The 27,146-nt window shown below is 36.1% G+C and overlaps 1 protein-coding gene across 1 annotated transcript in view; it reads right to left on the bottom strand.

The window, feature by feature from the left end:
- The window catches only part of Mmp16 (matrix metallopeptidase 16), a 233,848-nt gene extending 207,271 nt beyond the window's left edge, over nucleotides 1-26,577 (bottom strand). Inside the window, exon 1 of the mRNA XM_005066812.4 lies at nucleotides 25,871-26,577. Coding sequence (XP_005066869.1) covers nucleotides 25,871-26,002 — 132 coding nt within the window. The 5' untranslated portion in view covers nucleotides 26,003-26,577. The remainder of the gene's footprint in view (nucleotides 1-25,870) is intronic.
- Nucleotides 26,578-27,146: the final 569 nt, after the last annotated feature.

Raw genomic sequence — 27,146 nt, 5'->3', positions numbered from 1 at the left:
AATACAGTAATATATGCATGTTGGGGAAGTCCTGTTATTTGCCTGTTATTTGTCAATAAAGTACTGTTGAGCCTATAGGGAACCAAGATAGGAGGGACTAGGAGTTCAGGAGGATTCTGGGAAAGAGAAACAAGAGAGTCAACATGTAATGCCATGGGGTAGGAGCCCAGAACTATTCTCCGGTAAGAGACATACTTAGATTAACAATTATGGGGTAATTACTTAAGTCAGAGCTAGCCAGTAAGCAAGCAAGGCCAACAGCTTCATAATTAATATAGCCTCCTGTGTGTTTATTTGGGACTGATGCGGATCTAGAACCAGGCGGGTGGAATGGTTTCTCACAAGGAAAAAGCTTCTCGTAACATATGCATCTTTTAGTATAATGTCTGGAACACGTAGAAGCTATTCAATAAATACTGGCTATTTTAAGGATAAAGGAACCATGCCCATTGCACTGACTAGCTCTTTATAAACTTGATTCTAACTATGGTTCCTAGGTAAAAAACTCTCAATTGAGGAAAGAACCCAACCAGATTAGTAATGGTCAAGCCTGTGGTATGTTTTCTTGGCCAGATATTGCTAAGGGAGGAACCATCGTATTGTAGGTGATGCCACCCCTGGGTGGCTGGTCCTGGGTTCTATAAACACACAGTCTAAGAAAGTCATGAGGAACAATTCAGCAAACAGCACTTCTTCCTTATTTCATGCTCCAGTTACTGTTCCTAGGTAGTAACCATGAGTTCTTGCTCTGGCTTCTTTCAGTGATGAGTTTTATAAGATGTAATGTAAAATAAACCAAGTCTTCCTCAAGTGGTTTTTGGTGTTTCATCACATTAGAAATTTAACTAAGATTCCTATTAAAATGATACTTAAGGAATAGGTAATCAATTAACCAATCATTACATGCCTATTCAGCGAAATGAGTGTGTACATAAATCATAGCTAGATGTATTAGAGAAGGTAAGAAAAATAAAAAAAATGCTGAGTAAATAAAGATGCCTTTGTGCCAGTTCAAAATTATTTGGAGGATAAATTTTTGAGGAGGCAATGAAGCTATTAAAAACATAAGAAACGTTAACAACTTGGAGTTTCTCATGCTTGGTACTGAGGATTTTATTACTCTATGGCTATTGGGGAAGCCTTGTTACTCAAAATGGCGCAACTTTATTAAAACTATACTTATACACATATACGTATATTTATATCATTTAGGTTAATAGAAAATAAATTCTTCCTTATTGATTTTTCAGACAATCTTAGTGCTATTTTCCCTCTTCCTACACACTCCTTTTATACTCATCTCTCCATCCCGAAATAATGCCATCCTCTTTTTGCCGTTACCCACTTCGTATCAATTGAAGCCTGTTATTAAAAGTGCCCAAACAATACAAGCGATATCTGTTGCTTTTCCTTGCCTCAGATAGGCAGAAGATAAGTCAGTATTTCTAAAGACACTGTATACTTTAGACATAGGACTCAGAGGATATGAACTGGACATGATCAGAAAACTTCCTACATGAGGGTTAACTTCCATTGTATTAGGCAATTTGACAAGGGAAGAAAGTATCAATAGCTCTACCCAACTGTGCCATCTTTGAACCACACCAATGAGAGCATGGCAAGAAAGGCCTAATTTTGCAATGGTGACATTTACATCGTGACAGTAAAAAAGAGTTTTTAAGGGACATAAAGCCTGCTTCACAGGAAGGAAATACTGTGTAATACTGATAACCTACACAACTACCAGGACTAGTGAGGTGATAGATCTTAGAACAAAATGTACTACCATTATTATTCTAACTTCATTCTAAATATTTACCCTATACCTGCAGGTAAGTGTGGCTCTCACCTCTTTTCAAATAAGCTTCTGTGTGAAAAAGATGTAGACAATTCCAGAAAAATACAACTTTTTGAAATTCAAAATGTGACTATGGTTGCTCAGCCCTAATGCATACATAGCACAATTTCTGGAACTAGGGCACAGTGATCTTTGGAAGAGAGAGAAGAAAGATCATAAAATTCAGAGAACTACATAACCTGCTGTGAGATTGTGTCTCCCAGAAATGACAGGGAAATTTCACCTATAATGCCTCAACAAAATGTGTGCCTAAACAACACCTGAACAGTTGCAACATCAATAACCATGTCAGCATTAAAGGGGAAATTCTCAAGGAACCCAATACTAACAAAGAACTACAGGCACCTGAGAACTGTCGAGAGACAGAGAAAGTATTTCCCAAAAATGAGCCCCTTGGGGAGTTGTTCATTATCAAGTGGTCAGTCTTGAAATTATATACATACAAGCAACACATACAGGCTTAAAAGATTACATTTCTAGGTGTGTGTGTGTGTGTGTGTGTGTGTGTGTGAAACAATAAAAACTAAAGAGAAGGAGTCCATAAATTTAAGAAGGAATGGGCTCTGTGTCATTTCAGTGGGGATAGAAGGAGGTGAGGAACTTTCATAATTACAGTTTAATTTTTAAGTTACCATTAGTAAAATAGAAGAAAGAGTGCTTGCAAAACATTTTGAGGTTATTCAGTAAACTTTATGATATAAACTCTTCAATACTCTAAGATAGAAGAGTGTAAGAAGGCAGATCCATCTAAGAATCAAAGTACAGGCAGTGTGGGAGAGAATGCATTGCTTGTAATTGCCAAATTTACATGTGGAACAAAAGATGAACCAGAGAATTACTGACCAAAAAATACCTGAATTCAATTTAGAGGATGAAATGGAAAACACATGCAATTGGTGAGAAAACAAACCTTGAGGAAATCCTATAGCTGTGCTTCCCAAAGCAAGAACAATGATTCAGCGGCAACAAATCACATAGGGAGAGGGAAGAGAGTTTTTTAAAAGAATTTTATAATTTTAAAAAGTATTTCTACATCAGTGGGACAGCCCATAAATAGCTGACAGTGGAGATAGATGAAACAAAGATTCAAAATCAGTGTATATTGTCAGTTTAATTTCACTTGCCTTGTGACATTATGACTTTGACTTAAAATGTGGTTAATAGAAATCCAAGAGTTTTCCTTTTAGACGTAATCTATGATGGTTATACAATGAGGCGAAATAGAACAGACAGGAACTTTCATAGCAAAAGTTTGCAGTACTCAGAAAATGCAAATCTTCGTCTTTTTTGCCTGCCCTTTGAAACTGCTTTGTATCTGTTCCCAATTAAAGAAAAATAGATTCCAAACAGATTAGTTCAATTTTTTCATGGATGACTTATTCTTTACACTAAGTATACGATCTTACTTCCTGATTTTGGGTTTTCACTGTTTTCAGTATATTTAAACTGCAAAAATAAAAATGTTCCAAATATCAAAACCTCTAATTGTCACATGGTATCTCTAGATCCTCTACCTGGAGCACACGTGTAGGGAAGGAGCCAAAGGCATCCTAGGAGTAAAAATCCATTCCGCTTTCCTACTTATTCTTTTCCATCATCTTCCTCAAGATAGTTTAGGAGAAATCACCTCTTAAATATCCCTGCCGTACAAAACACAAAACCTCTTGCTGATTTTAAACACAGGAAGAACTCCACCGACATCTGCTGCCACCAAAGCACTTCGAATTACAGACACATTGTCAAAAGAGCCAGCTCAAAGTAAGTGATTATGATGTCAGCAATCTGTTCATATGGCAATGCTGCCACAAAACTTGGGGTAGAAGATGGGGAAAAAATTAAATAAGTAAATCACAGAAAAGAGACAAGACTCTTCTCCAGAAAGCCATTCTTCTTTCATCTCTGAGGAGTTAGTCTATAAAGGAGTCAATAAATTTCAGTTCCTATTACAAACATTAGGAACATTCACTTATTTCCCCTACCAATTTCATATTTCCATTCCTAATAACACACCAAGCCTTAAAATCTAATATCTGTGTGTATTAGGCTTTAAGAACAATTTAAAATATGTTTATATTGTTTAAGCTTCTAGTACTTTCCTGTTAAATAACATGAAAATCTGACATAGAGGAGAATGCCAAGAAGTCTTTCCAATGAAATGATGGAAGAAATGTGGACACATGTAAGTTATTTCTCAAGAAAATAAAGACATGTTTATTATGTATTCAACTACCACAATTGTAAACAAAATGTAATTTTTACATCATTTTCACCCTGGGAGATTGTATGGAGAATTGCATTGAATGTTACTTTTCTGTGTATTAAATTGTAAATTTAAAGTTTACATAATAAAAGATCCAGTAATTATTAAACATAAATAATATACACATTCCTTTTAGCCCTGAATGTCACAAAAAGACACAGGTTTATGGGAGAGAATAAAGTGATAAGAAAATATTGAAGGTAGTCAAGAAATTAAAGTAAAAATTTAGCAAATGAAATCAAATAGGTCAAAATCACAAGAATAATTTCAAATCAAATGATACATGAAACACTAAGGAGAGAAATCATGAGCTATATTATTTTCTATGTGCTTGGAGAATTAAAACAGAAAAAAACTGAGCTTAATATTAGAAGTGGTACAATGTAAAACTTTATTAGAATAACACCAATATATAATTTAACTAAAATCTAAAAAATCACTTTCTCTACTTGCAGTAACCACCATCATCCATGATTCAAACCATTGTTTGCATTTATTTCTTTGTTGTGTTTGAGAATTTGAGTGGGTGTATGTGTTTTATTATCGGCATGACATCAGAGTACAACTTGGAGGAGTATATTCTCTCCTACCATGTAGGAATTAAACCCAAGTTATCAGACTTACTGGCAAGAACTTGTACAGACTAGCCCATCTCACTAGCTTATCATCCTTGATTTAAAATCTATCTTGAGAAAAAAACAGGGTTATCTCTCATTAGGGTACCATGTAATAATCCTGAAACAAAAGCTATTCCTTTCAAATATAACCTGAAAAGAAGGTGGAAGTCCTTTCCTACTGCTCATGTTTCCTTTGTATCCTCTTACTGTACTCCTCCTCCGCATCTCTCTGTTTGAGAACTGCAGTAATTCTTAGTTGCAAGACCTAAAAATGAAGAGTTCCTGGAGTGTCACTGCCTGATCCTCTTCTTTATTCTGTCCTAGAAGTAGGCAAATATTTCTTTCATTTCAATATCTCTGTGACTTATTGGCTACAAAGTTTAAAAGTAAGAAAAAAAATACTGACATATATAAAAAGTTGAATGACTTTAAAAGCTTTTTTGAATTATGCATGAATATGCATGCTATACTATAAATCTTTCCCTTATGAACAGTGAGATATATACAAAGGTATGACATGATGTGTATATAGTTAGGAATCTGTTTAGATGTAACACTGCATATAAATTTAAACAAAGATGAAAGAAAGACACTCTTGTTTAAAATGCCTAGGGCTGAGATGACTGAACTACAGCTACAATACAAACTTAGACTTGCTACTGAGAAAGGAATATATACCCAATAAAATTATGTGAATAAAAATGAATTTGCCATTGTCTTAACTCAGAAAACATTTATAAACAGACTACCACTCTTGTTTCTTTTTACTCTTGATTTATTACTCCACCAAAGTCAATTTACAAGAACCACACTAATAAATTTACACATGAGTATTTAAATGCACAAAACTTTACTATTTCACATTGTATTTTGTCAGAAGTGGGCAACACTCCAAAAATAGAAAAATCATAATCACCCCCAGCTTACCATAATGATTCCTGACAAATGACTAGTGATTAATTTGGCTAACATGGTAATAAATGGACACTGATGTCTGAAGTCCTAATTTTTATTGTTTCACATGAGACTAACTCTTTTCCCCATTTTCTTTTGAGAAAGTGTTCTATATTGTTTTTCTGAATTTTTCAGATGTTTTAAGGAAGTATATAGTTAGTCACAACAGAAAGAAGATCCATAATCTTCTCATTAAAAAAAATGGTGGGACCAGAGAGATATCTCAGTCACCAAAGTGATTGTTGGACGACAAAAAGTGAACTGCTTCTCCATTTCTCATCATGAAGAAAAACTTACAGCATAAGGTCTAATTACTGCTCAAGAACAACTTTAAACTTCTGGACTTGTTTTCTCTGTCATATTTGCTACACTTAGAACAATTCCTGTCTTTGTCACATAACCTGTACACAAATGATATCTGTGCTGTCATTTTCTTTTTTTTTATCATTTTTTATTTTAATTTTAAATAGCCTGTTTTACATGTCAATCCCAGTTCCCTCTCCCTCCCCTCTTCCCTCACTCCCCTTCCCCCCCTCCCTCCCACGCTATTGCCAAATCCTTCCACATAGGGGATATCTAGAGTCTGTCATTTTACTCTTGGTAGGGTCAAGGCACTCCCCTAAGAGTCCAGGCTGAGAGAGCATCTCTCTTTGTGCTATAGGCACCTGAAGACAGTTTGTATACCAGGGATAGACACTGATCCACAGCTCAGGGCCCCATAGGTTGCCCAGGCCTTCTCACTGACACTCACATTTGGGGGGGTCCAGATCAGTCCCATGCTGGCCTCCCCACTGTCGGTCTGGGGTCCAAGAATCATTTTCTTAACTGATGTTTACTCTGCACCTGTGATAGCATGAGCTCTGATTCACAGCCATGCTGTTATCCAAACATACATCCAGATGTGGGGAGGAAAATGGCAGACAAAGGAAAGTTGGAAAGAACATAGGGAAGGAAGGAAGCATATGTAAGTGGGATATCTAAAGATGCAGAAAGGGAGGGAAAGTAAGATAAATGAAAGAGCAAAAATAAAAGGCAAGAATAAATCAATTTACCTGTTTTGAACATCTGTTCGTGGTGGCCTATGCAATATGCCTCTTCAGTTTCTAGAAAACCCTTTTTTTCTGCTTATTCCCAACTCCAGGAACTGCCATTTTTGGAGTTCACACTTTCTGTGGCATTCAGGGATAGCTAGTAACCTAATGTTGACTAATCCTAGATCTCCTCTTGAGTTTTGTTTAGCAAACTTGGAAGTAAACACATACTGGTAAAGAAAGTCATTTTCTTATTGCAGTTGATAAAGGGCAAACATCACACAGAGAATGCGTAATGTAACCAAGAGAAAATAGCCAGCCAATGATGGAAGTAGTGTTGAAGTGAAGAAAGAGATCTCTGTAAAGGCAATAGTTGTGAAAACTGTAGAGAAGTGTGGGTGGATGTGAGAGTAGTTAGAATTAGATATGAACAAAGCAATTTGTATGACATTCTCAGAGAAGAAATAAAGATGAGGAAAAAATATGTGTCCCTTGCTCCTTGAACCATCTGGTCAACAGTGTGAACAGCAATCATATTTTATGACAAACTCATCTACCTCTTGAAGTGGGTCAACTGGCTTCTTGTTCCAAGATACCAACAGTCATGAATGAAAATCTGGAATAAAATGTCCCCACTTTCCTCCAAAAGCAAACTATCAGTTGATTTCTTCAAAAGCAATTTCAACCTCCTGTAACAGGGTTAGTCATAGAAACACATCAATAACTAATTCAGTGATTTGAACTTTAAGAAACCAACAAAGAAATTTTAACAGAAAAGTAAATATGTGAAAATGAAACAAACACTCTTGATGAAAGCACTGAGGGATATAATACTAAATCTCAACACTTTGTGATGTTGGTCATATAACATTTCACAGCCAACATAGTGCTTAATACACTTTCTACTTAGTCTCCTACCCTTTGTGTAAATTTAAGACAATGCACAATGTGTCTGGAATTATCATGGATAAAATAAGTAAGCTTTTGACTCTTTATAGAGTTAATAACTGACAATTGACAATACATAGATGTTCATCACCTTTTTTAAAGTTTTAAATATTAATTAAATATATTGTTAAAAGTATGCATATAAAAGTTATCCTTAAATCAGAATAATACTGATACTCCCTAATATTGACGTAATTTCTAAATACTTCTCTGTAAAAACAAGAAACGTAAATAAGGCAAAAGAATATGTTAAAGGAAAAACAGGGAAATGAAGCTGATATATAATGACAACATAGAAAACTACTCAAGAAAATCCACAGGAAGGTATCTAAGACAATATGAAGAACCAGCAGGTATTTAAAAAATTATTATATATAAATCTGTGGTTTCTCTTTAAATAAATAAATATATGGTAAATGTAGTAAAAAATACTCATTCTAAAAGCAACTAATAGCAAAATGCTAATTACTTTCATATAGAAAGGTGAACTATTGAGACAATTAAAGCAAATAGATTGAAATATCCCACAAATATTTTCTAATTACTGGGTCTATTTTCAGATATAAGTTGAAATATGTATAAAATTAATATAAGATAAACATAGCAATAGAACAATTGAAAATGTCATAGAAAACATTGGGGTCTCATATCTTCCCTTTTCCATTTTCCACACACCCATGAAACCATCACCGACAAAGTGTATATATATAAATAAGTACCTTGATTTTGGCACTTGACCTTGACATGTGACCACTTTACTTTATGCAAATGATAGTGATTAAATAACAGTATTCTAGTTACATGACTAAGACTTAAGGGATCTCTCTCTCTCTCTCTCTCTCTCTCTCTCTCTCTTACACATACACATACCTGTTTGCACTCTAGGGCTTTTATCAACAACTGGGTAAGGAAGTCTGTTCATATTCATACATATACATTTATATGTATGTGTGTGTACATATGTATGCACATGTAGATGAATATATATGTATATAAATAAGGAAACTCTGTACCATATTTTCACCTATAAGATCAAATGGAAAATTTGTCTTGCAGCACAGAATGTAATAGCTGTAAGTTCTCCATAAAGCCTAAACAATAGTTTCATAATAGAAATCCTATTGTAAAAATGTATTTAACTTTTCATAAATTACTATATATTAATTTATATGTATTAATGGAAAAATCATGTTAGTACAGTTATATTAAACGGTTCAGGTGTTTATATAATTGATTTTTAAAAAAGGGGAGTGTTGAGTGATAGTGGCATATGGCTTTAAACCCAGTATTTGGGAGGCAGAGTCAGACAGATCTCTGTGAGTTCAATGACAGCCTGGTATACACAGCAAGTTACAGGACAGCAGGGTCTATTAACAGAAACATTGTGTAACAAACAAACAAATAATCAAAATGACTGGAGAAAATGAAAAAAGGATGGAAGAAAGCAGCAAGTTGCAAAATGAACTGTATGTTTGCTGTGAGTGTATGCTTGTCTAGAATACTTCTGAGCTATCCCAAATAACACAAAAAAGAGGAAAACAGTCTAAAGAAATAAAAATGAGCTTCCAAGTCTTGGGCATATGACTCCTCTCAACCATTATTTCAGATAATTGTCACTCAGGCAGAAACCATGTTTTTACAGTTAAAGTAAAAGTGACTAATTGTCTACTTAATATTAGGAGTTGGCCTCTCCCCTCTTCTGCTACTGAAGATGCAAGCTAGACACAAAATCCATCTACCAATGAGAGAATGAAAGAGTTAATATTATTCTCCTATTCTAGCCAGGAAGGAGGTATTTCTCAAAAGTCCACAACTCCTTTTTATGTCTTGAGTCAATTATTCACAATTTATTAGAATTGTATTGTTTATAACACAATGTATGATCTATTTTAATGCAAGTTATCTTAAAGAAATTCAAATTATTATTTTATTATTAATTCTTAGAGTTTTGTGTCCCAATATATGTAAATGTTAACAGTATATACATTTGTCCTCAAACATGTAGTAAAAAAAATAATTGGCTTGAATTAAAATGCTCAATGAAAAACAAACAAAACTGTTCTTGTGGTTTCTGATCATTAATAGAAACAACTACACTTGAAGTCATTAAACTAGAACAAGGCTATTATCCTCCTCAATTTCATCTTGAGAACACACACATATATTAGTTGTTTAATGGCAAGTCAAAAGTGTCTACATAAATGTTCCATTGGAGAATGAAGATAGTAAATACTCTTTATTTCTACTTCAAAAATATTGTTGAAACATAAGGGAAAGAGTTAGAAAAAAATCCAACAGAGAAGTGCATATCTTCAACTAGTTGAGAGTCACTCAAATAGATAAAGCCCTTGGTTCTGTAATGTTAGAACCTTTTACTATTCTCAATAAAATAACTGAAGTAAATGTAGCCTGCTATATTAGCACACAGGGCATGCATTCAGTAAAGAAGGAAAAAAAAACTTAAATGAATCAGAAAATATTACTAGCCACTTACACATTTGAATCCAAGTGATGTAACCCATTTGTTCCTTGAGTACAGAGCTAGTGTGTTCTTTACTCTTAGCATAGCAATCGCCAGGTCATGAAACACAAAGGTGGCCAAAACAAATACACTGGTAAATAGCAAGCTGCACTTTACTGTGGGAAACAGATTGGATCTATTACACAACACCTGGATAGCAGATAATTTGCAAGGCAGATAGTTGGCTCTGATATTCAAAATGTATTCATATGCTCTGAGCAAAAAGAGAAAAAAAATTCAGTCTCTTAAAAATGCTCTCCCTACAAATATGCATTTGGCCTACAGGGTTCAAGAGAGAGGAAATTTAAAGCTCAAAGGCACATAGGTGTGAAAATAATTAGAATATGACTTTTTAATACCTATAGGCCAAGTCTTAGTATTTAATGAGCAAAGTGATGGATTTTCAATACTGATGTTTAGTCTTCTGTGACCCTATGATATGGCAACAATATGCAGCTTAATATCAGTGTCATTGACATGATAATGTGGAAAGAGGCAAACTTAGGAGCTGCCCCTCACAGTAGGTTATCCAGTACAAATCGGACAGTCCTGCGATCAAAAACACACAAGCTACACTAAATGGACTCAGCAGGTTTTATTTACTGGTGTGTATATACATATAGACACATGGACCAGACTGTCCTAAAACTCTTCCATTGTCCCCTAGGTTTAACTATTTCATATTTTGCTACAAAATCATTCTCATATCTTTCATTTCCTTGCAACAGCATATTGAGCTCCCTAGAGACTACATATAATACTTTATAATATTGTCTATGTAAATGAAGTATGGAGATAACATTAGCTACTGTTTCATCTAACTACAAAATATATTTGAGAAAATATAAATCAATGCAACGTTTCTTAATGTTTTATAATAATTAATTTTCATAAAATATTATCTTTGGTAAGATATATATTGACAACATTCTTAATGGATTTCTAAAGAAATATTTTCAGGCTTATCAAATCTTTCTAATGACTTAAAACAGATATAAACCACATTTTAAAATTATTTGGGTTTTTCATTTTCTTTAGATATGTAGTAAACATCCCTGTGACCGTCACAGAATGCAAAAGCTAAATATTATCTGCAAGGCAAGAGAATGGGATTGGCTTTGACATTGAGAGACCTTGCTGACATCGATGGCATCATGTGAAGCATGTTTAGCATGTGAAGACAAGAGCTGTGATGGCCCAAAAATTAGGCTGCACAAGAGAAATAGAAACAACAACTATAGATTTATTTAAATACAAGACACAAGGCAAGTGATCAGAAATTGTGACTGAGATAGGGCACAAAAGCCGTGTACAGTAAGGTTGGTATCTAACCTTGAAGTTTGCACCCACGTGGTAGGGAGTCGCAGGGATGTAGTTGAAAGCACAAGTAAGAAAAAACATAGAGAGAAGAAATCAGTTTTTTGTTTATGAGGGTGACAAAAGAGAACACAAGCTGAGAAGAGGAGATTTAAAAAAATGGCCATGGCTTTCATGTGATATTTTAATCATAGGAATTCACTAATCAACTAAAACCAAGTACTAATCAACGCCATATTCCTATAGTTAAGCACTTTAACATTTCACTCTGTTCTTTCCCATGCCAATTTAGGCAACACCATATATGAAATTATTTCCTGTTAACATTTGCTTGGTTACTATGTAGGAAAAATTACTTTAGATATCCAATATGCTACTTCTAACATCTCTAATGGGGTATGCTAAATAGCCAGTAAGTAGAACATATTTAAAATGTGTAAATGTTAAATTTTGGCATTCGCGTGAAACCAACACTGCTACCAGAGAAACTAAAATATTCTTCACCTTGAAAGTCTTCTGGAATCTGAAAATTCTTTTAACCTACCCAGCTCCCCAGTTCCTTGACCACCATCAGTCTGCCCTCTCTTTCTTAGGTTTGTATCCTTTCTCTATAATTTGTGGAAGGGAGCCGGGGGGTTCCTCTTTTATGTCCTGCTGTGTTACTCAACATTAATTATTTAGGGGTTAGTTCATGTGTTACTACTTATAACATTTCTTTCTTGTTTATCATTCTTTTAATCTTTGTGTTTGCGGGGCAGTCTATGAGAGGGAGACGTGCAAATACTAGGGTGCACATTGAAGCAAGAAGAAAACCTCTGGGGCCAGTCCTCACTTGATCCCTTATTTGAAACACGGTCACATTTTTGTTGCTGCATATATCAGTCCAACTGGTCCATGGGCTTCTGTAAGTTCTACTGTCCCCACTTCTCATCTCCTTGTAGTACTGGGACTCTGTGGGCTCCCATACCCAGCCTTTACATTAGTTCTAGGGATTAAAAACTCAGATATTTCAACCTGTACATTGATCACTTCACCCTTTCCCCCTGAGTCATCTCTCTAACCCAATTCATCCTTGTTTTATACTAGCTGTATACCCACTAGAATTTATTTTCCCTGCTCACACAGGTGGGTGTTCCCATATTTGGAATGCTTTTGAATATTCAGACCTTGTAAGCTTAAAAGTTATTTGTTTTGGCTTCATTTTTGAGAGATATTTTCAGTGAGTGTGTAATTCTAAGCTAACTGTTTTGTTTTACTTGGTTTTGTTTCTTTTTACTATGTCAAGGTGTTGTTTCTGACAAGAAATCTTGCTTCCTTTTTAAATTCTTTGCTGTATAAGCTATCTCCGTGTCTGTGTCTAATATTGTTCCCTTGATAGTTTGCTTATCCAATCTATCTGATTTACATCGAGAATGATCATCTCTGTGGCATGTGTCATCTTTGTGATCTTGGATCTGTGAATTGTCATAATTCAAACAAAATTATTGGGAAAATTTCATCTTGCTTCTTTCTCTCTTTCTTTCTTTATTTCTTCCTTCCTTTTTGCTTATTTCTCTCCTTAGCATATTTAAAATACATATATATTATGGTCTTGCACATTCTGCTTACGTTTAAATTGTCTGTTCTCGGTGATTCATATACATATTCATTCTGTTGTTGTGACCTAGTTTTTATTCAGTAATACCTAATGTGCTTCTAACCTTAATTTTATTTTCAATCTACCTACTATAATTTTGTAATTTTATAAGTTTGTATCTGCTTACAGATTATCTTCCATGTTTCAACTTTTAAACATAGATAGTAGAGTTGTAATTTCTTAATATTCTAATTTTAACTTCTATCTAATGTTTGGGAATGGCTTACAAACAATGAAATCTCTCTTTACTCAGAACTGCTCTTTAGTGAATTACACATACTCTAGAGGAACTATTCATGCACATAACATGTGTGTGAAGGTTAGAGTACAACATCACGTGCCATGTGTGTGAAGGTTAGAGTACAACATCACGTGCCTTTCCCATTTACTCTCCACCTTATTTTTAGAGACAGTATCTTTACATGAGATCTGCTTATTCAGATAGACAGGCTGGCCAGGGAGTCCTAAGGATGCCCCTATTTCTACCTCCCTAACTCCAAAATTCAGATACATGTTGCCACAATCACTTTTTAAAGTGAGTGCTAGAAATCTGGTCTCAGGTTCTCATGCTTGTGTGGCCAACATTTAACCGACAGATCAATTTCCACATCCTCATGTTGGTAAGTTTTTATTGGATGACAAATATTGAGTTTTATCATTTGGCATATGAGATATTTAATCCAATAAACACTACAGAGTTTCATTTTTAAGTCACTTAGAAATGATCTGAACCTTTCAGACCTTTAGGAATTGTTAAGAGAAACACTTAATGCTGCATTCAGGGCTAGTTATTTCCCACTTACTATTACAAGATAATTTTGGGTACTCTACAAATATCCAGTGAAAATGAGGTTTTCCTGTCTGGCTTGAGTAGGGCACTGGGCACTATTGCTGTTGCTTCATACACACCACTACATACCTCCACATTATTTGGCTGATTCCCATCTACCTGGGTAGTCACTTCACAGGGAAATAAAGCAATTGCAAGGGGAAAAACCTCTCGCAGACCATTCAGGTCTTCACTCTTTGTAGTTATGTCATTTTCAGTACATTGACCTATGAACTATAGGGACCTTGGTCTCCCCTAGCTTAGTTTCCTCTGTATCTTGTGAGTCAAGGATGGCCAAACCAAGGTTTTCCCTTTTGGTCACTTTGCTGAAAACCATTACAGGCAGAGCACACCTCACGTCCCAACTCCCAGAGACAGCATATTCTCTACTAAACATTAAGTTACTTATAAACAAAGGATATCTGTTCCACTACATTCATAACAGCATTTTTTGTAATAGCCGGAACCTGGAAGCAACCTAGATGCCCCTCAACTGAAGAGTAGATTGAGAAAATGTGGTACATTTACACAATGGAGTACTATTCAGCAGATAAAAACAATTGAATATTGAAATTTGCAGGCAAATGGATGGCACTAGAAGAAACCTTCCTGAGTGAGGTAACTCACAAAAAGAGAAACATGGTATGTACTCACTCATTTATGGATTTTAGACATGAATCAGAGGAGTACCAGCATACAACTCACTGACAGAGAGTGAGAAACAGAACCTTCATCCAGCGACTGATGAAAGCAGAGGCAGATACCCACAGACAAACACTGAACTGAACTCCTGGAATTCAGTGTCAGAAAGGGAGAACTGATGGGCATAGGAGTTAAGACTTGGCTGGTTTAACCCACAGAAACAGTTGACCTGAACAAGCGGGAGCTATTGAACCCCAGATAGATGGCTGTGTGAAAATCATGAGACTAATCCAGATCCCCTGAATGCAGGTGTCAGTGAGGAAGCCTAGGTAAACTATGGGGCCTTGGGTAGTATTTATCCCTGACATACAAATAGACTTTGAGTACCCATGCCACAATATGGAATGTTCTCTCGGCCAGGACTCTTGGGGGAGGGCCTAGGCCCTGCCTTGGATGAAATGACAATCACTGGAGATCCACCATGGAGGGCCATGGCCTCACCCTCCTTGGGGATCAGAGTGGAGATTTGGTGAGAGACTGGGGGACCTGGTGCAGCGGGCAGGGGAGAAGGGGAGGGAGAGGAAGCCGTGATTGACATGTGAAACAAGCTTGTTTATAACTTAAATTTTAAAAATTAAAAAAATATATTTCAATAAAAGTATAATAAATAAAATAAACCCTTTCTTTTAAAAAAAGAAACATGGTTTCATTTATTTTATACAGTTTGAGAGTTATTTTAAAGTAGAAGGGATAAATTCAAATATGTTATTTTTTCTTTGTCCAAGATCCATTTGCAATTCTTTAATCTTAGATCCAACATGATTATTATTGTCCCTGTTTTACATGTACCTGGAGAATGAGTCAGCAACTCAACTCACTCAAGTTTACAGTGCATGACACAACATCTAAGGGTCTCAGACACATTCTGATACACTGAAACAAGACAGATATGGAATCATTATTTAACACTGAGGATTTCAAAAAGTGAGCTATAGTATTACGCTTGAAAACTAGTTTCAGCACACATCTCATTTAAAATAATAATGAATAAATTATATGATTCATGGAAGCTGCACACAGTAACGATCATAAGATCAAAAGATGTTATCCAATATCTATTGCTCAGTCACCAACTTGGACTCTGTACAAAATTGGCAGTGACAAGATAACAGGCATGTTGACAAAATTTGAATATTTACTTCATTATTTTTGAGGTATCTTCTCTCTCTCTCTCTCTCTCTCTCTCTCTCTCTCTCTCTCTCTCTCTCTCTCTGCCTTCTATCCCTCCCTCCTTCTATCTTTCTGAAGAAGTTTCCTTTCCATTACAAATAAACATTTTGAAATGGTAAATCTGTTATCTTCTAACTTCTATCACAGAAATCACCTAAACTTCAGCATATAACATAACAGTCTATAGTCACATACAAATCCACAGTCTCACAAACACATCCTCTCCTGCAGGGATCCATAATGTTGACTTCTGATGGAAGTTTTCTACAATAAATTCCTTCATCATAAAATATGATGAAATATTTATGACTTTTGAGCATCATGTTTAATAGTAAACAGATTTAATAGTTGAGGAATAAGATTACAAATCATCTACTATCATATGTAACTTCAAATTAAGTCTTAGAGAGTTTACAAATACCTAATGATTTATTAGACATTTAATGTTAAAGATATTTTACATTAAAACTTTATTGGTCTATATAATCAATGTTGAATCAAGCAATCAAATAAAGGAACTCCTACTCAGTTTTGCTCCTATAAGATTCTGCTTAGAATAGGTTCCTCAAATCTATTGTGCATACTAAATATTTATCTTTAGGTTGGAGTATGAAAATGTCATAAATGGGAATGTATCCAACATTCCTCACAGGGAACCTGGAAATTACTTTTCACCCGAACTTAGTTAGGAAACTTGGTTCCAGACACACTCACTAGTTTGATTCTATGCTTCTCACCCAAAGACTCTATTTCAATATGTTTGTGTCAAGATCTTTACCCTCTCTGTGACTAACTCCTCACTGCATAAGGGAAAGAGTTGTGGTATTCACAAGACTATAGTGATGAAGACATATGCTAATGCAAGATATTTAAGCACTTCTTGGGTTTCAGCATTCAATCTTTGTTATTTAACAAAGTTTTTTGTGATTAACATAAAACATCTGAAGAAATCAGAAGTCTTTCCATTTTGCTAGATGTTTTTCTAATGAATATTTAGTAGCAAAAGATGTCTACTTCTGTTCTCTAGTCCTGAGAGTGACTGCAGGAAGAAAAACTTAAAACTCCTCCAACTCTCACTTTCAGGGGTGATCAATGTAAACTTGTTTCTGTGCTGTCATTAAAGACTTGAATTATGGGGAGGAGGAGCTTGGTCCTGACTCAAATTAATGTGTCAGGCTTTGTTGGCTTCCCATGGGACGACTTACCCTTTCTGACTTGGGAGAAAAGGAGCAAAAAGGACATAGGTGGAAGGAATGGGAGGAGAGGAGAGGGGAAACTGTGGTTGGTATGTCAAATAAATTAAATTTTTAATTAAAAAAAGACTTGTGCTATTTATGAACAGTGAAGATCACAAACCTGTTGCAAGCAAATTCCACTTTAGCAATCCTAAATTACACATAAAGTAGCATGGGAAACTTGCTGCAATACTAAGAATGCTCAATCTGCAAAAAAGGTTTTATCTGTAACTGTCAATGTTCTGGACTTTCTACGTTTGTTCTTAATGTTATACAAGCAGCTGGCCCCTATTATTATCTAAAATCTACTTGTAGCTCTTTCATCTCACTCATGATGAAAAACGGAGTGGTAGACATTTGGTTTCTCATAACATTTCCCAACTTATACAACAGATTCTGAAAATTTGTGAAAGTATTAGATGGCTTATGACACAAAGTAGAAGAAACAAATAGACCCTTGAGAAGAAACAGGCAAGCAAATGTTTAAAGAAGGAATGAATGTTCAAAAGGTAGATACCTAAACAAAGACAAACATCAATCATTACAAACCATTAGCACATAATATTGATTTAACTGACAACTTCACATAGGAGAATTCTACCAGTGAAATCCACTGAGTTTGATTATGTCAACCATGTGCTGAGGATTGTGCTTGTATTTCCCTCCTGTCACATCAAGTGCACACAATTTGGAGATATAAAATGCCATTCGTGACAGCATCCAGCATCCCCTAAAAGAGAAAGGTTTATTCTGCCTTCTATTTGGTGTAGCTGAAACAAATACTAGATAATTCCATCCCCTTAAATAATTTATGTCCTTTCAAGAACTATACCTCCTGAGAACGTAGGTTATTTTATTTATCTATATACCTTTAAACTTACTCAACAGAAACACATTTTCTAAAACCTGAGTGACATTTGTGAGTAGGTTATATCTTAATTAAATGTTGGTACTCATTAATGTATTAGTGAATGTCTTCTTATTCATATCCTTTTCACCCATAATAATCTTTCATAAAAGGGGTCTAATATTTTTAAATTAAAAGACTTTTGAAGTTCCTATTTAATCTAATGAGTTTCATGATTTTGTGACTTACATATGGTAAAAACAATAGGCATAAACTATATTTGCAAATCTGTCCTTATTGGAAAACATTCATTTAATATGATCCCAATTAATATTATTATAATAACACAAGTAGATATCAAAGGATTAAATAACCTTTCTGTACTTGTAAAATTAGATTTTTGCTACAAACATATAACAGGCATATCAAATTAAATTCATACTACCTCTGCTCTAAGACCATGAGTCATTTTCGTCTTAAGGCAAGGGCAGTAACTGAAGATATATAGGTTTTTAACTTTTCCACAAGTACAAAGAATAATATATGAAGCAAATATATAAAGCAGTGCTATATCATAGTGTTAAGCTCAGAATATTTCTCTCCCAAAGAAATGTTATTTCCTTCTTCATTCAGGAAATATATAAATCTTGGTTACAAATGAATGCCATTCAAGCCAGGTGAAATCTTAAACCATATGTTACATGCTCACTGGCTTCTTCATAACTCTGATTATCTATGAGTCATTCTGTGACATCTGATTCCACCTAGTTTCTTTGATTTTTTTCAAACCAAGTTCTTCTAAGCCATGGTAGTCCTTATTAAACAGCTCAATTGTGCCCTCTAGCCTCTTTTATTATACTACACCCAGAGGTCACATTTAATCAAACTTGCTATGTGGCTCAACAAGCTAGTCACAAACTCAAACACACACACACACACACACACACACACACACACACACACACATACACACAAAACAAAAAAAAGTTTGATGTTGGTGGTGAAACACCATGACAGAGCATGCACTCAGAGTGCTAAATGACAGGAAGAATCAGTCAAGGATGGTTTCACGAATGATCTCAAAAATCCACAAATAAATTCCCTAAAAAAGCAAGACAAGAGACATTTTGTTTCTTGGGCCTTACCTATGTAACTACTTAGCATTTTTTATTTTGCCTGGAATTTCATGTTGATTATATTAGCTAAATATTTTATGAAACAAATGCAACCTGATTTCTCACAGTCGAAATAAATAAGTTGCAGGAAAGATAAACTAGCACTCAGATAATGTGTCAAAATGATCTTCCACAAAAGGCAAAATGAAGACACATAATGCATAGGCAGATAATAAGACAAACAGATATACAGACAGACAGGGATAGGTAGAGATGATACATAATAGATGATAGATAGGTAGAAAGACAGGCATACCAACAGAAAGATAGATGATAGATAGGTATCAACCTTGAGAAACACCAAAACAAAAAAATCTCAGACAAGCTACTGCATCTTCCTTTTCTTTCTTTATAAACTACCACTTTTAAGTATTGTATATAATTTTGTAAAATAACATTTACATGTTTCTAATATTTAATTTTAAAATTTGGTACACTGGTAAAATTTTGATTTTAAACTTATATATTATCTGATACCAGTACTTTTACTACTAGGGAGACTGAGATGATTTTGAGAATGAAGTGCCCTTTGTTGCTAGAGATGGTAATGTGGTTAGATGTAAGTTGTAACCAGGCATAACCCAAGGTATTAATTTTAGAAAACATGTTAAATATCTACCTTTGTAATCTAATTTGTCCCCAAATTTAGTGATAATTAGGTACATCCAATCTCTGATATTGCAGTACTATATAAACCCCATGTTCTGAACCACAGACTAACTACTGTAAATGACCTTTCTGTTAGTTTGGCTTGTTTTATTTGTTTTGTTTTTCTTTTTTTTATTTGTTTCCATCTTCTGTCATTACTATGTGAAAATCCCTACTTAAGGAACTCAAGGGAAGGATTTATTTGGGTTCACTGCTGGGGGGCACACTTCCATGTGGAAGAAAATTCATAATATAGCAGGATCTTGTGACAACTGAAGCTCAGTTTCCACACCCCTTCCTATTTAGTCCATAGTTAAGTAATTATAGTAATATATAAAAGCCCCTCACAGACATATCCAGAGGTATGTCTCAAGATGATTGTAGAGCCTGTCAAGTCCAAGATTAATGAAAATCACCACATCAGTATCCACAGTTTATTTTAATACTCACTGCTTAGAAAATGGAAATGAGCCAGGCGTTGGTGGGGCATGCCTTTAACCCCAGCACTAGGGAGGCAGAGGCAGGCAGAACTCTGTGAGTTCCAGGCCAGCCTGGCCTACAGAGTGAGTTACAGGACAGCCTTCAAAACAATACAGAGAAATCCTGTCTCAAAAAACCAAAAAGAAAATGAAAATGAAGAGACTACTTGCCTATGGTCAAAGCAATGAGGGACAAACCAGAGCTGATGCCTTCATCCTGAGACACCTACTTTATGGTCCACTACACTCCATCAGGAATCATTTTGTCATTCCCAAGGTTACATAAAAATGATTTTATTAGCTCTCTGTCTTTGTTCAAAGTTTTAATACAACTGCTCTATATATTGAATGTTAGTCCTATGCTTAGAGAGAACAAACTTGGTCCTCAATTGACTAAAAAAAAGCACAGGTCCTTTGAATTATAAAGTACTATTTATTTTTCATGGTACTACTTAAACTAGGAACAGATTTCAGCAAACTCTTCCTTGTAATAGAAAGTGTAAGCTGAACTTGACATTCTGTGATAGTAACAGATGACAAGACAAAATGTGAAAATCACATTTTTGAGCTAAACTGTCTAAGAAAAAACTCACAGGAATAAAGAGTACTGGTGTTGGTGTGACTGATTTTTAGTACATTACCATATAAAAACAGAAAAGATATTGAAATGAATATTTTTCTTACTAGCTGACAAGTTCTAACCTGAGAAATTACATGTTGTTCCCATCATAAGAATGTCCTGTATCAATACTGACTTACAACTAGTAATTGATACCTAAAGAGTGTTATATTTAATCATTCAGGAATGATTCCAACAATGCATGTGAATATATGCATAGGATATTCAGTGTTTGAAATCATCAAAACAAGCTACACGGCAAAGAGTATCCTCATCTCTCAACTATGTGAACTTTAACTTGTAGAGACTGATTAGTGTTCCAGCAGAAAGAATGGGATTAGATAGAAGCCAGGAAATCTAGTGTCAGGATACATGTTCTTCATAAGCACAATGCTTCACAAAAGGCAATGTGATAGACATAATTACATCCACAGATACCGAAATAAACTGTAGTGGAATGTAACCAGAAAAGGAACTTTTACAACATAGATGACAGACAAAGGGACCAGAAAATTCCCAAAGGAGCCTGAGCAAATAAATCTTTCTCTGCCAACACTGAATAAATCCAACACATGGAGTCACATATTTCATGGATATTCATTTTTAGCCTGAAAAACTTTTAGTCATTTGCAAATCTTCAGACCATGTATATTGTGGATAGCTGCAGAGAGTCTCAAAATGAAATAAACTCAAATGTAATACCACTAATCCAACATTAGAATAATAAATATTAATCTGAAGAAGTTCATTAAAATTTCCTACTTAACACATTTCCTGAATACGAAAAAACAGAAACTTCAATATGTCACTAATAACTTGACTTTAAAGGTAACAAAACGGTTATTGAGTGTAACTTGATCTTTATTTTCTAGAAGGTGATGAAAAAGAAAATCCTACTGGGCACACAAAGATGGACCTGCAGGTCTCAGGGGACTTTACTAGACACATTCTCTGTCTGCCTTCAGAATATCTCCCTAAAGAATGCTAGATTTGGGCAGAATCTGTCTAGACAACTTCCAAAGAGAAAGGCAGAGACAAAGTAAGACAGAGCAAGCAGCTGGGAGAGCCTTGTACTGTTAACTACTGACCACCTAGTTGCAGACTTTGGCACTCAGAAACATTTTTAAATGGCCAGCACATGTGGAGTGTCTCATTCAGCCTATAATCCCACAGCAGACACACACATTTATGAATTAGTCATAGCAACCTTGCTGCAGATGAGCCATTAGCTGCTCTGACCCAGACTTATGGAATGCTGTAGGTAGAGGTTAGATGTAGACATATTTTTAAGAGCAAACGAAATAATCCATCTTGAACATTTAAGCAATAGGAATCAAGAAATAAGCAATGAAACATCACAACATGCAGAACTTTTTAAAAATAGAAGTACTTTTATCTCTTAAAACATCTCATAATCAATTACTGGCACATTGAAATGCAGTACATAGCTATCCAAATCAAACTTTCGCATTTTGGATACATCAGACTAACCTGAAAACACTGATTGGGAAAACAACCAGTTACATAAACAAAATACATGAAAATTTAAGAAATGGCTACACTCACAATGCATACCAATTTTGATAACTCTTCTGTATGGCATATAGAATCTTATTTCTTTGATTTAAGGAAGTCAAATTTTGCTTCATCAAGATTATTTTTCCGCCAAACCATAATCATCCTCTTCCACTTTGCCCTATGCATGATTCAGTTTTACGTGGTTTTACCATCAAGCTACCTTTAAATATTTTCACTCTTAACAAACACTTATTATTCTTAAAAAAATCAATCTAAGGATATGCATAGGCATGACATTCTATAAAAATCGACATTATTGGCATCACAAACTAAAATGTATTTCAAATTTCATAACAAAATAATGTGTATGCATCAAAGGTAAGCCTCAGAATCGTGAAAATATCTAGTTCCCTGTAATGACATTAAAAATAAAATGATTTTAAGAGTGTAGGAATTAATCAAATCACAACTTCTTGTTAATAATTTACCCCAGTTTTAGACTGTTATCCAATGACAGCAGTTTTTGTCTTTCAATTAATATTACTCATGCTACTCCTTTGTAATGTGGTGACTTTCACCTCAGTGAATGAATATTCACTTACAACATAAGGAGTGGTATAGAAATGCAGGGAAATCTAATCATAGTATTACATTTGATAGTATCTATTTCTTGACTTAATAGATACTTTATTTGCTTTTTTAAAACTAAAAAATATCCGTTTACCATTGGCTTTCATAAGAATATCAAACATTTTCTAGCATCCATTCTGAAAGTGGAACACTAAATGTTTATTTTCTTAAGAACATCAAACAGGAAAGAGTTAACATGAATACCTCCACCCAGCACCTCCTACAGTTAAAATAATTCAGGCTTTTCAACCTTAAATAATACAGACGAAAACTATGGGAGAATCGCAAATTAAGCTCTGCAATTTAAAAAATGTAATCTTAGTTGTCAGCATAAAAGGCATCTCTCTAAAGTTCTGTTCCAAATTAATAACTAAGTGTGTTGGCTAAAAAAAATCAGAATCCTATGAGTCTCAAGCATGATTTATGCTATTACTGCACTTTTTAAAAATATTGCTTTGGGAATCAATGGAATAAAACAATCTCAGTGTATATGCTTTGCAACCAAGACTGTAAGAGCACAATTTCTTTTCGCCTGGAAAAGAAATAATGGAGTATTATTCCTTTAGCATTTCCTATTAGAAAAAATATCTAGTAAACTTTCATTAGGCATAGACACAAGTCAGAAAACTCCTATTACCTTATGTTATATATAATATTTTAATTTTACTAACAGCATTGTATTATACTTTTACTAACTTGTAATATATACATATATACATGCAAACACATATATAATATACATATAGGCTTAGAAAGTCATCCAATCAAAGAAGTACTAAAGAACTTACAAAGCTCTTGGAAATAATACAAGCTGTGAAACACAATCGCCTATAAATCATTAGAAAATTCCCTTTGTGTTAACTAAGCTTACTAAAGTCTCAGAGGGCACATAACTCTTTCATCTGTCAGCTAAATCTTTGCATTGTACAATAAACATGGCTGGAGTAATTTAACTAACCCCCCAAAATGGGAAAGTGTCTCTGTGGACTACCCTTCACATGAGTCTTGAGAGACAGATATTTGAAATTCAAAATGAAATCATTTTCATAAAAGTATTTCAACCTCTTTCAGGTAACAACATCTGTTTGAACTGAGATCTTCCCATATAAAGAAACATAATCTCATATGTATTTCATGAAGCTAACTTCATGAAAACAAACCTAATCATCATCAAAACACTGATGTCATTCAATCTGGTAAATGTAAGTTAGAGTTTCCCAAAGCAGGCAGCTATTCACCCAGGCTCAGATTCCCATAGGAAGCTAGATGCTAGCCAACACTTACTCTAACTGCCTCCCCCTCACCCCCTCACCACAGTCTCCTTTACCACCAAGCAACAGCCCCTTCTGTATATAGCATTATAAACAACAGCTTGCCATTTTCATTCCTTCAGCCTATGACTCAAATACTCTTTTATTTCAACTAAATTATCTCTTGATTTAAATGTTAGTACAGAACTCATATTGGCATGTAGTTTCTAAAGTTTAAATATACCACCAAGAAAATTCTGGACCTTTCTTAATATTGCTGTTTTTATGTAGAAAAAAAATCAAGCTGGGTGCTTCAAAGGGTTAAACTATTTTTGGTTTTCAAACAGTTGTTTCTTTGAAACATATTCCTACTTAATATCTGCAAACTTCCTTACTTCCTGTGAGGATGGCAATTACTTTTTCAAATACATCGCTTCTGCCCCATTATATGGAGTCCAAATACAGTCAGTCCATAGATGACTCTGCCTGCACACATGGCACTTATTATGGACATGTTCCTTATAAATTCGTTGGATGAAACATGTACAAACCCTGTGCAACAGGTCCTGCTATTGTGTTAACACAGCTCCTAACACCACAACAGGAAGATCCAAGACAACAACATAACTATCAAACCAATCCATGCAGTTTCTCTCATAATTCTTTTAAGATATATAGTCCTAGTAGCTAATCAGGAGAAGTTTGTTTTACCCAGACCCTCCCACAGTCTCAACCTTAAGTGCAATGTTAATGTAAGGAACTGTGTCACAGCCCAGGTGTGCACGCCTTTCATTGATTTACCGCACATGACTGGCTTTAGTTCTCCATTGATGACAGGAAGAGTACTTTGGCAAAGGTCTGACAAGTCCTTATCCTTAAGTTCCCTATTGCTTCTGTGAGCTGTTCCCAAAACTGTCACAGTAAACCAAATGGCAATCTAAGAAATTTAGGCTTTGTCATGTCAGTGTGAAATCAAATTAAAAATACACCTCCGAACTATTAGACTGGGCCACGTTTATTTCCAGTCCCCTGGGAAGGGAGAGAGTAGGCACTTAAAGGCGATGGATTTCATGTGCTCTGTACAGTTAGATCTAGTTACAAGTGTATTAAGTTATGTCTAATAGAAAGACACTGTCTGCTGGAGTGTTTTATCACAAAGTGATGTTATTAAGCATATCGAGTATTCCCATACTCTCCTTGGATTCTTTGATTTTATCCTCCCTTTGTTAGGCACAGACCACAAGCAGAAATATTGCAGGAACAATACCCAGGCGGCACATGATGCCAGCCATCAACGCTGTTTCCCTAGCAGTGTATCCAGCATAAACTCAAGCTTTCTTATAAAGCTACACGTCTGCACTCGATAGAGCTTTGCCTCTTCCCTGGCTAAAAAGCTCCAGCATGCTACAATGACTCTCTGGGCAGCATGCAGCATCGTGCTTTGTGCAGCTGGGGATAACGGATTGTTGGTCTCCAGGCATCCATCCCCTACAACATGGGCAAACTCTACAAGGGTTTCGGTGGCTGGTTGCAAAGGAAACAATATGCTCCTGGATCCGAGGAGTGAAGGAAATGTTTCAGGGAGCAGCCAGGCGATGGGAGAGGAAGAAAGCGCTCTACTCTTACCTCCACATTGAAATACTGCTCCGTTCCGCAGACCGTAGCACATAAAATCCAAAGCAAGGTTTGCAAGAAAAACACCCCTGAACGATGCACGAAATCCAACCTTCTTCCAGTGCTGAATGCGAGTAAGATCATAGTGAACTGTGCCTCAAAGGATGGAAGAGCTCCCCTGTGTTTTCTCCCTCTTTCCCAAAGCACACTCCCTCGTTTCCTTTCAAAAAAAGTCCTCGGGTGGGCTGTAAGCTCGCAGGTTCACCCACCCCTCCAGTGGAGGAGATCAGCGACTGGCTGAGCAAGCCAGGAGGAGCGGATGAAAGGCAGGGTCAGCGGCGGCGAGTGTTCACCATCCTCACCCTGCCGTCGCCCCAGAACGTGGCGCCCAAGTTCACCCGCGGTTCTGACTCCCAGAGCCGCCGAGTCGCAGCCGCCGCCTCCAGCCCGTGCGTCCTCCGCCTCCTCCACCTCCTACGCCGCGGGTGCCCCCAGTTTCTGCAGGAAGGGCCCCTGCCGCTCCCAGCTCACTGCCTCAGCTGCTCCTTCCCTCCTCTCCGCTCCCCTCCAGAATGTTCACCCGTAATCTACATAACTCCTCCTTCTCGAGGTCTGCGGTGATCTCCGGGGCCCCGCGCGTGCACAACCACACGCGTGCGCGCCCAGTCTTAGACACACACAGACACACACAGACACACACAGACACACATAGACACACGCACGCGCGCGCGCTCGAGCATGCACAGACACACACACACACACACACACACACACACACACACACAAGCCCCACATGGGTATACAAGGCCTGAAACACACGCAGGCGCGCTTCTTAAAGGAAAAGGCTCCTAAAGACTGCCTCTTGGCTACCTCAGGGCACACTGAATTAGGCACCCTGCCTTTGAGCAGGGCCCTAGTTGGTGATGAATTCTTTTTCCTTATTTTCTGCCTTCATACATGATACCTGGGACCCCCGGGAGACTCCATTCCCACATCTCTCCTTGTCCCCTGCATTAATGTCTGAAAGCAAGTGCTCCCCTCCCCAACCAGTTCTTGGGTGGGGCTTGGGCTGTGGACCCTGCTAGAAGCTAAGGAGCAGCCCTGACCTCATCTTGAAGAGTATTTGGCATATAGTTAGAGAGGTTCAAAAAGCACTGGAAATCAGAACAACATGCAGGTTCCTGTGAGTTGCTTGACTGTGTGGGTCAATAACCAGGTCCGACCAAGTTCAAATGATAAGGATTGCAAATCTGCCATGAAGAACTTTTGTTAGAGTCCTCTAATCCTG

The sequence above is a fragment of the Mesocricetus auratus genome, unplaced genomic scaffold, assembly GCF_017639785.1.
Source record: "Mesocricetus auratus isolate SY011 unplaced genomic scaffold, BCM_Maur_2.0 Super-Scaffold_6730, whole genome shotgun sequence".
In the NCBI taxonomy this organism is placed as follows: Eukaryota; Metazoa; Chordata; class Mammalia; order Rodentia; family Cricetidae; genus Mesocricetus; species Mesocricetus auratus.
Note: the sequence above shows the minus strand (reverse complement) of the source record. Positions and strands in the feature narration are given on the sequence as shown.